We start from the raw sequence: 14,607 nt of genomic DNA, 5'->3' as shown, positions 1-14,607 counted from the left end.
TGTTCAATTCCCTTCCACTCATTACAAAGGAGGACTGAGCGAAGCTATTCTGTAATCTAAGGTGATCAGATAAACACACAGATGAGATATTTCAACATCAGCACTTTTGTATTTTTCCTGATGTACATTGATAGAAGAACAAAAGGATACTAAGATGGTGCGCCCGTTGAAAATTCTAGGTGAGGAATTCTAGTTTTATGTAGCTATATGCGAACCATAGTCTAGAACAGGGTTGTCAAACGCAATTTCATTGAGGGCAGCATCAAGCTTGTGTTTGACCTTGGGGGCCCGGAGTGTGCATGGCCAATGTCACTTGTGTCAGGGGCCCCTGTGTTGGCCCAAGCGCTCTGCCAGCAAAAACAGGCACCCGAGCTCCGTTGTCAGCTGTGATGCCTTCCTGCAACCCTCTGCCAGTGAAAACAGAGTTTAGGAGGGCCACACGCAGCCCTCCCGAGCTCCTATTTTGCTGGCAGAGGCACCATCGGCTGGTCCTTTGCTGTTTACAGGAGGGCCCCAAGGGCCAGATCTAAACACCCTGGAGGCCGAATCCAAACCCTGGGCCTTGAATTTGATAACCCTGGTCTAGAAAGACAAAATAAGCACAGAAAAAAAGGGGGGTAAAAAATCTATGACAGAATCTGCCAGTTAATATCTTTATTAACAAGAAGGGCATTCCAAATTTCTCTACAACCCAAACAATCCACACTGTCATATCAATCAGTTAGAGAGTTATTCCACTTAATGATCAGCAGTTTTGAACAATCGGAATTTTGTACGGGTGTATTGCAGGAATCACAGTCTAGAACTATGGAAGCTGTGTATCATAGATTCAGCGATTGATCTAACACAGTACTGTCCATTCTGTCTTTTTCATTCACCTTTCATTCATCACCTTAATCTTTTCATGGGTCATTCATTCAAGTCTTTTCATTCACCTTTAAAGCAATTTTCCACTTATCACAACGATCAGAAAGCAGCGCGTCAATAACTACAGCCATACTGGTGCTACGACCTATTTGTTACTTTTCTACATTGGGGCGCAAAGTACAGAATGCTTACTTACAATATCATCAGCTCCGATTCATAGCGCACCAGGGCATTCTTTTCCTGTACCAGTTTGAACCACTCTTGCATCAGCTTAGGGTCATCCTTCTTCCCCATGCCTGCCAAGAGAAATGTTGGAGTCAGCTCTCAGACACACGCTCCGCTATTTTCACAAGCTCAACAGTCAGGCAGGGACAAAAATGGAGGGGGGCAAAATGTGCAAAGAAAGCTGAGCGAGATGCTGCCAGAGCGCTCCCATCAGGTCTATTTGTTAGTTTGCCTCTAACACACATAAAGTTAAAACAAAAAACAAACAAACCCCAAACTCTCCCCTGGATCTATGCATTCATCTAGATTCTTCCCTAGATAGTAATGCCTCCCACCCCCAGAATAAATAGTCAAAATGGCAATGCTTTGTTCAGTACTGTGTTGTATTTCTTAATTTGTGTAATTTCAGACCTTCAAGTAGCCTAGCTTTGAATGATGGATATTGGGTGATCTGGATATTCATGTGCATGTGAATCTCTCACCCATTCTCATAACTCAGAAGACAACCACACCTAACTACAGAGTGATTAATAGACAGATCACTGTACAAACTCAGCACACTTCCTTGTGTCACAGCTAATTTAAAATATCATTGTTGACATGACCTGTACATGACTAAAAGCAATCACTTCCTGACTTCTATCACAATAATTTCTAGATGTATTTTCTAGTTAGTAGATCCAACAACAATCTCTGAGGGCAGATTAAATGGCACGTTATGTTTGTGCAAAATAGTTGTATCCACAACCAATGAATAATATACAATAGCAGCTCATCACAGACAATATCAATTCAAATACAAACACAAACAATGTGATTCTAAGGCGATTCTGATTATGAAAGACTTGCCTCTATTAGCTAAATTGACCTAGAAACATTTACAGAATTGGCAAATGGAGAGACCATCAACAAAAGTTTCCCAAACTCTCATATATCCAAAAGACAAGCCTTTTCTCTTAATGTGACTCTACCCCAACTTTCCTGAACTGATACAGACCACTTGTTTTGGAACTGCCATGTTTAAAATTCACAGACAGTAAGATGAAAATATCATCAACAACTATATCAAATAGTGTTTTGCATATTTAAAAATGCAGGGCCTTCCACAGCTAACAGTTACATTTAAAGGCCAAGAAGAAATAGTGTAACTGAAATAACCAACTAACAAGGTAGATCCTAACCAAAGAATGTTTCCCCAGAATTTCATCAATACAGTGTAAAATTGCTGAAGTCATAATCAATTTCGATTCTTTGCGCAGTTTCGTAATTCCATCTGAATGGAACAGTTTTTCACTGCTTGGTTATATTATTAGGTCACATTATGCAGCAGCTGGTTTATATAACAAAACATATTTCTCGCATCTGTTGAGAAAACACAATAGTCCCTGAAACTAGACCCTGCTTCAGGAATCTCACTGTTGCTTGAACCTCATCGTTGAACTCAAGAAGTATGATCTACTGGTTCTTGGTAGAATTCTTACTTCCAGTGGCCTGGCATCCTGTGATTTTTTCCTCTTTCAAACCACTAAAACATCTATGGAATTAGGAGAACAGAAACCACACGAACCCTTCATCCTAAATGCATTACGGTTTTCATGTTGTAAGTGGCAATACCCGTCCACTGCTCAGTCCAAGCATGCTTTTCTGAGCATCTCTGCACAAGTGCCCTTATAGCCATGATGAAAGGAGAGAGAGAAAGAAAAGCTTATGTACATGCAAATGGCCAGAATGGTGGAGCCATGAAAAGCGTTGGAAATCCTCCCCACTCTTTCCACTGAGAGGGTACGTCAAAGGAAAATTCCTAAACAAAATAGCCAAATGTGTGTTATTTACCGACCTATAGAAACTTTTATTTGACTTATTTTGTCAAAGCCAATGAGCAGAAGGAGGAGGTGGAGGTGGGGAAGAGGCACGTACAGTGGATGAAATCCCACCATGAAAAGCAGATACAGTGATTAGCATAAGTTACACACAACAGTCACATTCCACCCTTTTGCCCCCATGCCTTGGGAAATGGAAACTCTACAATGGATATTGGGTCCACATGAGATAAAGTTGAGAAAATGCTTAGCAAGGTATGAACTCCAGGAAATCAAATCAGATCACACAAGTTCAGGAGGTTGACCATTCAAATGTCAGGGAAATCAAGGAAAATCAGTTGCAAAAAACCAAACCAAACCAAACTACAGTATTTCTTTCCCCCGTTAATTTTATAAAGATTTTGGTTTCTCCTCTAGTTTCCAAGAACCTCTTTGGGATATCTAGCATGCCAAACAGGAACTTTGCTGTGTTGCACTATTACCACTCCAAAGAAAGAGCTTCAGTAGCCTGGAGTATTATAGTTACCCGCACAGTTCCCATCTAAAAAAGGAATATTGTAATTTTACAATATTATCAGGGACATTTTGCAATATGTTTGATAGTGAAGGTATCACTGAGTAAGAAGGAAAGAAAGGAGAAGCTTTATGGGTCCCTATAGAAATTCAACTGCAGTTTGGAACGTGGATGGAGGGAATGCAAGAACTTACGTTACCTTCATGGGCACAGCAAGGACAGAAGGAGAGAGGTCTACGGCGTGGTGTCCCGGCATTGGGCTCAACTTCAATAGGACCAAAAATGGGAGAGGAAGAAAGGACGGGAAGAGGATATCGGAAGTGGAGAGAAAAAGGAGGAGAAACAGGGTGAAAATAAACAGACAAGCAAAAGGACACACAAAAAAAAGCATAAGTGAGAAAGAAAGGAAGCAACCAACTGGAAGAAAATAGGAAAGAAAAAAATAATACAAAAAAAAAATGGAGACACGGAAACAACAGTCTACAAATGAAACATCCCTTGTCAACACTGATGGAAGAGAACAGACTGGGGCTGTTGGAAACGAAAACAGCAAGAGCCACAAACATTACCAGGGTGAAGAAAAATTGCCAAGATTTGACATGTTTTGTGCATGTAGATTTTTCACGCAATATTACACTTTATGGATACAAAGAGAAGGTAATACTAAGAGGTTGCTGAGCAATATTAAGTTTCTAAGAAAGCAGGACTACAAAATATGTTTGAAAGGCCCATTTTACTTCGTGTTGGGATGAGGTTCCCCCACAAAAATGGGTCAATGGCAGAAAATGTTTAATGTTTAGAAAACAATGGCATAGAAAGAAGGGTCAACTACCCAACATCTTCTAAAGCAGATTGACCAAGATTATATATCCCTTATGTTAAATATTTTGGGGTCAGAGACAAAAACTTCTCCTCCTGCCCAAAATATCTATAATCACAGAAAAGAATCTTTGGCTACAACTTGTTAATGAATAATATGCTTAGACTGGGCCTGCCTTAGCTTCATCCATACATTTTCTCTTAGTACATATACACTTGAACCTTTCTAACTTCCATATTATTATAAATTGAACAATGTTTATTACTAAGCACAAATATTTCCCGTTTGAATTTCACGTGAAACATAAGTAAGATCCCAAATAGAACTCTATCGTCAGCTTTTGTTTTAGACTTTAGGGCTTCGAATAGAAAGAGAAGGCAGAAAACTATGGAATATACTCCATTGATCCAATTTATTTGTAAAGGAAAAATCTGCATGGAACCAGGACCAGTAAACAAACGTTCCTTCTGAGAGAAGCACAGAATTCATCCCTCTGAAGAGACAGGAGGACGCATATTTCTCACTGTTCAATATTCTGAATCAACTTTAGATCCCAGCTGTTGTTTTAGACAAATCCAATCATTTCCTATCTAGCTATGTTGACTAGAAAGGTTCACCCAACATCATGAAGAATTCAAGATACACTCTAAATCAGGGGTGCCAAACTCACATTGTCACAGCAGAGTCACATGATGTATTGGGAACTCCCCCCCCTTCGCTAAACCGGGCGTGGGAGTGGCCAGTGTGTGACACATCCGGCCCGCAGGCTGCAAGTTTGACAACCCTGCTCTAAACTTTTCCAGAATGGATTATCTAGTTTCAGTGGTGTTTACTAGGCACCGGAGGCCCAGAACAATAATGCATGCTGAAAAGGAAAAACTCTGTGGGAGGACCCAGAGGAGCAACTACATGAGTTTATATGTAAAGAGTCAAAGTCTTATAGAAAGATTTGTGACGTAAGGATTACAGCAGATGAACTGTAGTGAAACTACTGTGAAATGAGGAAGGACTATCACATTCCTTTGAAAGCATTCAGTAGAAGCCAAAGTTACATGTACTCAAAATGGAAGTGTAAGAGTCATGTTTTCCATTTTGAAGAACTACACAATTTGGGAAGTTCTTTTAGAAGGGACCATCACAGAACTAGAACAGAAACACACAGGACGGTTCAAAATGAAAGAAACACCAGTTTGCAAACAGGGTGGAGATAAACCAATTTTCATAGACAGAAGAAACATTTATATTGAGTATGGAAAAGTTTAATCAGAGGAAAGGAGGGTATAGTACGGTAGCTACCTAAATATTTTACAAAGTACATATTTTCTGAACTTAACCATATTTGAAGAAATTCCACTGCTGGTTATCTACCACATACCTAGAGATATATAATCATAAAATAACTAGCTCAAATGTTCCCAATGTGGTTATTTTGTTGTTGTTTGAGGAAATCAGACATGGAGATGCATGTCGACAAGAACAATCTATGGGTCATTTAAATAACAAAATAAAACTGGAAGAATAAGTTTTAATTCTGAATTCTCTCTCAAGATCCAGGATTGGGTATCTATTTCAAGCTATTGGAATTTTACAGCTCTAATTGACCAGGTTTGCATCAACAAAGCGGCATAGGAATATTCTTTTGAGCTTTTACAGCCTCTAGATTGAAAGGTAGCAACAATAACAAAGGAAGTGTTTACAACAATAACATTCACTGAATGTTGTGACTATTTCTGAACCATGACTATTTCTGAACTAGCAACAGTCATCTGTGCCTGAGGACATCATACTTAGACTACTGAAAAGCATTTCCTATCTAACCTAATCCTTAAAAAGTATATATAAAATGCAACATCTAGGTTGCTAACTAGTACACAGGTTATACAATAAATATCAAAGATCTACATGGTCTGTCAAGTGTTAATTTTAATTAAAATTATAAAACCTTGTAGCCTATCCCTTGGATGATTTGTCAAATAATTAAATTTTGCAGAAAAAGCCTTGTTGAGGTCACCAGAGACCCAGACAACTCCTTATCCAATCCAACAACGAAGACTCCCAGAACCCCAAAAACCTTTCTATCAAATACTGCACAATAAGGTAGACTTCCCTATACTCACATCTTTCAGATATGTCAGGCTGCAATTCCACCATCTCCTACGAACTATAGTCCAATTATAATAGATTTTTTTAGTAGAAGACACCTGGAATAGTGCAGGGCAAGGAATGCTAAAGCAAAGCATTAAATAGGTGAATTACATAACATTCATCTCCACTCTTTTGCTGATCAACCAGTGCAGAGCTACACCTTGTGCATCTCACAGGCTTGCAAAGCTCAACGCTCAATACAGAACTGAAGAATTAATTCTCTCATGTTTGTTTGTTTGTTTAAATGAGATTGAAACCCATTAGACTCTAATAAAATTGAAAGAGCTTACAAAACAAAACACAGCACAAAATACAAAATATACTTGTAATGAAAACAGTAAACTTCAAAATCTATTTTTCCAAATTGGAAACTAATATTAAAATTCACTTGGTGCATCGCTGGTGGTTAAAATTAATCCCTAACAGTCTTTTGGAAGGCCATGTGGAGGACTCCCTTGTTTCAATGGGTGCTGTTAAAAGAATGCCAACCGCTGGGCCTTCTCCACTGTGTCTCCTAGTAGATGGGACCATTAGCAAGTGCTTCCTAATTTTTGGAACAGGGCAAGCAGAAAAAAGGCAATCTCTACAATACCCAGGCCTTGGGCCAGTACAGGTCTTCGCAGCCAGCATCTTCTACTGCATCCAAAAACCTACCATTGATCAGGGCAGCTTCTGCAGCAGAGGTCTTATGAAATTCACTTCCAAACATCTTGATTTGTAACAACAGGTTAAAAAATAAGTGGTCAAATTAAGCCAAAAGATACCTCTTTGAATAGAGTAAGGAATAAAAAAATAAAAATAAAATAATCAAATGTAAAGTTCAAAGGGCAAGACAGAAAGAAAAAAAATAGGAAAGAAATAAAAAAGATATACAGAAGTAGATTTACAGCAGGTATAAATACAATTATAAAATTACCTCTCTCCAAAGTTGCATTATGTCTCTTTTCTTGCTATGATCTATCCTATCTAATTATCAAAACCATAAATCGTAAAGTTCATTTTTCTGTTTATGCAAAATGTCTGTAACAGGTTTCGAGTTGGCAATAAATATTTTTTCTCTAATCAGAAAAAAATAACTTGGCAATCTCAGCAAGTTCTATCATATTTTAAAGCTGACAGCCACAATAGCTTTTTGGACACAGTTTGGAATTTTATCTGTTTCATATTCTCAATATGGCATGTCTAACATGAAGGTTTTTTAAAATTCACATTAATCTTGACTCTATCATACCACAAATATCCATGCCACCCAAATCTCAGGTCATGTCCTTCTAACATTAAGAGCTTTTTATTTCCCAGCAGCACTCAGTCTTTTATTCAAACCAAACAGCAAGCTACAAAATACAATTTCAAGTCAGGTAAAACTAATTTTCCTTTTTCCTTTGGATCTTGTAACACCTTATGTTTAAATTGTGATCCCCCCGTCACATAAACTTAGATATATCCCTTTACCATTGTTTAAGTGGTGAATCAATTGTCAATACAAGTATTATCCAAAATAAAAACATCAATGAAACATCGGACTTCCAGGGCAGAAATGGTGAACTGAAGATGACTTCACTAAAAGTGAAGCTGATGACCTTGGCAGAATGAAGATGATTCGGCGAGTAGGCTCTTTGTAATACCTCTCTGGATAAGGAGAGATCACCCACAAGTGCTGCAGATAGCACTTTTCACGAGGAGATTGTAAGACAGCTGTCTCTGTCAAGTTTAGATGAACAGCTCTCGTGGTCCAACTACTGTTGCATATTTAAGAACCCTTTTTTCATATATTTCCTTTTCTAATTAATTTCAGAAATTAGACTTCAGTCAAACTCAGTGTTGAATTAGAGCAAGGTCCTCTAGTGAGATTTACCACAAGTAAGCTAAAACGGTTCTACCACAAAACCGCGGACGACAAAATCGCGGTCGACGAAAGCGCGTATGTGACGTCATCACAGCACGACGAAAAAGATCGAAAAATGTAAAAATAAAGCGAAAACCTTACCCTAACCCCCCCAAACCTAACCCTAAACCTATCCCTAAACCTAACCCTAACCCTAACCCTTAACGTAACGAAAAACCTAACGCTAACCCTTAACCTAACGCTAAACGTAACGCTAACGCTCTAACCCTAACCCTAACCCTTAACCTAACCCTAACCCTAACCCTTAACCTAACCCTTACCTTTATGTGAATCGGCTTGCTGTAATTTAATTTTTATTTCAATTTTTCGATCTTTTTCGTCGCGTTGTGATGATGTCACATACGCAATTTCGTCGACCGCGCTTTTGTGGAACGCAGTTTTGACGGGTCACGAGCTAAAACTGGTGATAAATTATCTTAGAGCCTTCACATGCCTTCCCTTAACATTTAAACAACTTTCCCCAACACAGCACTTTGCAAATATACTAGGGCACAGCTCCCAGAATTCCTCACTTCTGACTGAGTTGTTCAGATGAAGTCACATTCTGTGGGTTTCTTTTGGAGGGAAACACTAACCCCTCAGATTTTCACAATAGTAACTGAAGACTCCCTTCATTAGACATTAATTAAGGCTGCTAAGTTTATTGTAGATATCTTAATTGGATATTTTAATTGGAAATTCCTGTTCCAGTTCCAAATCGATTTGCGAGCATTCTGGCAGCCCCGTGACAAAGTAATTGCATCAACATCAGTCACACAACATGAACTACAACTAGAAAGCCACAACTTTCCTTTTCTGCACTTAACACAGCATTGCATTTAAAGCAATGTTTCTCAACAATGGCAAATTTTAGAGGTGTGGGCTTCAACTCCCAGAATATCCCAGCCAACAGTCCATACGTCTTAAAGTTGCCAAGCCTGAGAAATACGGATATAAAGGGATACTGCCATTTAATTAAAAGAATACATATTTTTCCTTTGGGTGTTTAGATTTTAAAATATCAAAAATAGCTGAAAAGTAAATATTTAAGCCATGGTTTAAGAGAAATAATTGGAAATTGTGTTATTCTATTAACATAATTTCAATGAAAGATACACCATTTAAATAATTCCAAAAAGAGGCGGGAAATAATAAGTAGTAGTGCTGCATACAGTCCATTTTCCAAAATGGGATATGCAGATAGTAAAAGGACTCAGGTTATGAAAAGCAAATTTGACTAGTGTTTTTTTTAGTTTGAGCAATGTAGGTGTTATATGAAAAATGACAGTGTTCCTTTAAATTATTTCAAGGACTATTTTTTTTAAAGCCATCAGTTAGCAAAAGTGAAAGGAAGACTGTTTTCCAGGAGGAATTAGGAAGAGGAAGCAGAAATAGTAGTAGAGTGGGAAGAACGTCAGCCGGGAAGGAGAGCCTGCTAGGTGTAACTTAGCATGAACCCTTTTACAGCTCCATCTGTAGACACAAGACTTTCTAGAAAGATCCTGAAAACGTGGCTCTTCCCTCAGAGCAGGATGCTGTGATCATTATGCGTTAAGATAAATGAGATGAGTTTTTACTTTGGCATTGAAGGTGTTTATACTGCGTGTTGTTGTTGTTTTTAAAAAAACCTATTTGCTGGATTTTTATTATTTGCATCTCTGGCTGCTTTTAATGTGGTTAGCCACCCAGAATTGTTTAGCAAGCAGGCAGCCATATAAACTGAACATAAATAAATACATGACATGATCCTGTTCTGTATCTTACAAAACAGAATACCTTGGACTACCACTGAGTCCCTATAAATTGTAGCGTTGTGAATGTAGTGGCATATGTGAAGGTTCAAGCAATCTATGCGAAATATTTAAGGGTGGTTTTTTTTTGCAACCACTGAATCCCAAAATACATTTCTAAAAATTATAGTGTAAATGAAGCGTAAATGAATACACTTTCTTCTTGAAGCAAAGCTTCAAAGGTGGATGGAAAAAAGTTAACAGCCTTGGAAAAAGGATTGTTGGGATTTTTAAAGGAAGAATATGTGAAACTGGAGTTTGATGTGTCTTTGTCATTCACATAGTGGAATTCAAAGTAGCTGAATGCAAAAACAAAAATATGAATTGCATTCCTAAAATCAGCTCAAGAATAATATAGTAATCTAGAACTATATTTCTCAACTTTACAAAGTGTGGACTTCAGCTTCCAGAATCCACCAGCCAAATCCACACATTGTAAAGTTGTTAAGGTTGAGAAAAAGTTCCATCTTGCACTTCCTGAGTGTAAAATGTGCAGGATAGCAAACTATAATGGCCCATTTTCAGTGATGGCTACATATGGAAAGAGATCAGAGATTTAGATATTTGAGCCTTCTAAATAGGCTGTCATGCTATCAAGCTGCTAGAAGAATATAATTTCTAATTAGTTTGTTACTGAATAAACTTGTCTAAATTAAATTAAGCAATACCCCCCAATGCTTAGGACTATGCAAATATCCAGGAATGGATCTCGCAGTTCTGGATGAAAACAGAAAACCACAATTCCTAGAAGTAACAGTCCAAAGCTCACTATAGAAATAAAACACATGATTAATCCTAGGACAAAAAGAAAAGATGTTTTCATTATGAATAAAGGACCAATTTCTTGACAGATCATTTTGAGCAGTGAGATTCTTCTTCAGGGAGGGACAGCTTGAGTTGATGTGAAAGCCAAGTCTGATTTCACTTTGAAAAAAGTTGAATCAGGTCCATCTGAAAAAACTGTTTTAATATTCAAAGCAGTCTGTGCATTTTCACATCTTCTCTGCAGTATGTTGTTACTATATCTAATGCAAGAGTGAGCAACCTATTGCCATCAGTTAATGCTGAACTACATCTTACATTATTGCCATTATTCTTGGCAATAATGACCAAGGTTCCAAAGGAGGAAGTGAAAGCATAGCAACTGCTGGCTGGGGAATCCTGGAAGTTGAAGTCCAAACATCTTAAAGTGGTTTCAGTTTGAGAAACATCACTCTAGAGCAGTGGTTCCCATCCTTTTTTTGGCCATGCCCCACCTAAGCATTTCTAAAATCCTGATGCCTCCCCTGTGACATATAATTCTTATTTAACTCAAAAAGTGAACTCTACTCACACGGAGGAAGCCTGAAAGGCCATTAACTTGGTTTAAACAAGGTTCAAATTGGCCCCCTGTGGGGCGTGGGTCCCATGTTGAGAACCACTGCTCTAGAAGATCACAAGGATCTTTCTCTTAATCTATTTTCATCCCTCCTTTTTCTACTGCAACAAACTTGCTCGTTTGCTCATTTATTTATTTATTAGATTTAAAGGCTGCTTGACTCCAAAACAACATTCGGTGGCTTGTATTTTGAACAAATAGAAAAAATAATAATAAAAGAAGAAACCATGTACTGTATGTCCGGACAAGAAAAATTCCACATGTTACAAAAGGTAGGAACACTGGGCAGGTATAATTTGCTTCCTCGATCTGGTGCTTTCCAACCAAACCAAGCTCTGAAACAAAAACCTGCTAATGAAAGGACTGCTCTAGAGAATGAAGTCTTTTGAGCTGGAAAAGGGGTTGTGCCCTCGCCAATCCATTGGGTGGTTCCATCTCATTGCTTGTGAGCTGGGGTGGCGAGAAGTCAGTGCAGGGGAACTGGAGCAGGAGAGGGTGTCAGCAAGGTTAGTGCCAGAAGAGAGGATCTGCCATACATACCACCCAGATGCAAGTCGATGAGGTCACTGTAATAAGCCTCTCCCCAATAGTCTACAACAAGGAATTGGTGAAGAGAGAGAGTTATTGGTTCAAGTCCCCCCCCTCCCTCGCCTTCCCTCCCCACTCCCTGCCCAGATTTCAAAGCATTCTATTAGAGAAATTGCAAACATGAGAAGGCACAGAGAGAGAGAGAGACAGAGAGAAAGAAACAACAATAAATCATGCATCTTTATAATCATCATATGCACATACATATATATGATAGATACTAAAAAGACAAGGAAAGGAAGTAACATTCCCTTAAAAAAAATAGGCAGGCAAGACAGGCAGGGATGGACTTCCAAGCAAAGAAAGGGAACAGGCTAAGTTTTGTGAAGTTTATTTCAGTATCTCCGCTTCCCTGTTTCTTATATGCTATCGGGGGCATTAAGGAAACATTTCTGCAAACATTTTCCAGTAGGAAGGAATTCAATGTATGTTATATATATTCTCCATTCATCAAAGTGGGAATGGGGCAACTCGGTCCATAGGAGAGAGATCAAGGTTGAAATTCCATCCTTGTCAATATGTGTTGACACCAATACTTATGTACAAAGGGGAAGGGCTTTGATCGTGCTGCCGTGGCTACTAGAGTCTGCTCCCATGAATGCTGCTGGACTGGACCCTGTCGAATGTTGCAGGGATGACTTTAAAGGAAAATATTTGTAGCTCAGGTTTGCAATGAGGGGTCCTTGGTATTCTCTGAGTTTGCTTGTTTCACCTTCAGTCTAGGAAATAAACTGGTAATGTCATCAGTCATATCAGGCTGATGATATTACCTAGTTTAGATATTGAAATGTCTTCAAGAAAACAACCAAGCTCAGAGAGCACCAAGGACCCATCAAGGATGACCTCCTTACTTCATCCTTCAGTTGCTCAGCCATGTTGGCTGCTTTTATCTAGGCGGCTAAAGAGGTGCAAAGTTTTTACATTTTACTCATTCTTCAAAGGAACACTCACCAATAGGACTCAATAGAATCCAGGAGTTTGCTTATGAGATCCTAAAAAACTCTGAGTTCTTAAACAATTTTGTAGCAACTTTCCTCAACAAGCAATCATTTTGTATAAATAAAACAATAATTAACATAGTCCATCTGATGTAGCCTTCTTGATAGGTTCACAGTACTAAAAAGTGCGGGCCAATACTGTTGGAACTGAGCAATAGTGTAATAACAATAACACGAAATCTCAAAACTCAGTGGCATTAAGGAGCTGACATGTCTCTTCTGTAGGAAAGGAATATTCCTCCCCAAAATTATGTTCCACGGAGAAATCCAGTGAAAAATTCTTCCAATAGAACTTCCTTTAGATCCAAAATGTGGTTTTTAAAAATATTTGGAAAAGTAATTATGTGAATATTTTTATGTATTAAAAGCATCCCTCTTTATGGATTATAAAAAGAAGAAAAAGACATAGAATATTAATTACTTGAAATTCAATTTCTAGTAAGAAATTACCAATAACACACCCAATGTACGAAAGTTTCCTTTGTGGCTTTCTTAGACAGCACACAGAGAGAAGTTGGTGGCAACTTCAAATGTTTCTAAGCACTATTAAAAGTCATTAAAACACTTACTACTTCATTACTGTTGATTTGCCATTGGGAAAAGGTAGATGTTTGATTTTTCCCCCCCTCCAGGATCAAGATATCTCAGGTTACCTCTAAACTGTACAAACTATACTTCTCTTGACAGATAACAAAAATTTTGCCTAATGCAGGGAATTCCATGATCTACAGAAAACAATATATGGAGTGCAAATTTGTGCTTTAGGCCAGGGGTCACCAACCTTTCGGACCTCAGGGACCACTAAATTCATAACTTTACATTCCATGACCACTAATATGATTTTTTTTAAAAAAGATAAATAGTACTTAGTGCAACATAAATAATGCAAATAATTTTTCTGTGGGCCACCAGTGGACCACCAGTTGGTAACTGCTGCTTTAGGCAGAAGAGAGGTTTTTCTTTCTTTACATCTCCACAATAACAACTCTGCAAGGTAAATTGGAGTGAGAGAATGGGATTGATTCAAAGTCACTTTCTATGTTTGGGTCTCTGTAGTCCAACACCTTATCCACCAATCCATTTTGGCTCTTCATCAAATGTACACTAAACAGAAATATAACTAGAGAGTCTAGGTGTACCTCCAGAGTGAAATAACCCACTTCACAAGGATGTTATTTTAACATACATCATCAGCCAATGAAGGATAGCTGTTTTGCAAAGTTTTTCAGAAAAGCATCATCTCTGGCCACACTGACAATTAAGTCATTAAAGGAGAGAGAATGCAGCTCTTCAGTAATTTATTTCAAAATATTTTATACCACTGCATTCTGTGCAGTACACAACAACAACAAAACAGTATTAAGAATACACTATAATGAAGTACAATAAAAGTCCAGGGTGAACCACCAGTATAATATAGGCACTGAAGGCTACTTAAAATGAATGACATGTTGGTGTCTTCACTACTGATGGGAAGATATAGATGGGGAATAGTTGAGGATAAGTCACTATTGAGATTGATGAACATCTAGAAATCTTATGTCCCACTTGATAGCAGAAGAGACTGAACTAAGTCT

General features: G+C 38.2%; 1 protein-coding gene across 23 annotated transcripts in view; it reads right to left on the bottom strand.

Moving 5' to 3' along the window:
- The window catches only part of MICAL3 (microtubule associated monooxygenase, calponin and LIM domain containing 3), a 229,733-nt gene that overhangs the window by 2,189 nt on the left and 212,937 nt on the right, over positions 1-14,607 (bottom strand). For 19 of the 23 annotated variants that reach the window (XM_087722862.1, XM_087722863.1, XM_087722860.1 and 16 more), the window contains 2 exons: positions 3,626-3,691; positions 1,064-1,163 (listed from right to left, as the gene is read on the bottom strand). In XM_087722862.1, the coding sequence (XP_087578988.1) occupies positions 1,064-1,163; positions 3,626-3,691 (166 nt within the window). Of the gene's footprint in view, positions 1-1,063; positions 1,164-3,625; positions 3,692-11,984; positions 12,036-14,607 lie in introns of all 23 variants that reach the window. The other 4 variants (XM_087722870.1, XM_087722875.1, XM_087722885.1 and 1 more) reach the window with 2 other exon arrangements.

Source organism: Thamnophis sirtalis, unplaced genomic scaffold (genome assembly GCF_051295495.1).
Source record: "Thamnophis sirtalis isolate CommonGarterSnake01/CBP01778 unplaced genomic scaffold, rThaSir2_p1.2 scaffold_9, whole genome shotgun sequence".
Taxonomy (NCBI): Eukaryota; Metazoa; Chordata; class Lepidosauria; order Squamata; family Natricidae; genus Thamnophis; species Thamnophis sirtalis.
This window is presented reverse-complemented; position numbering and strand designations above follow the sequence as displayed.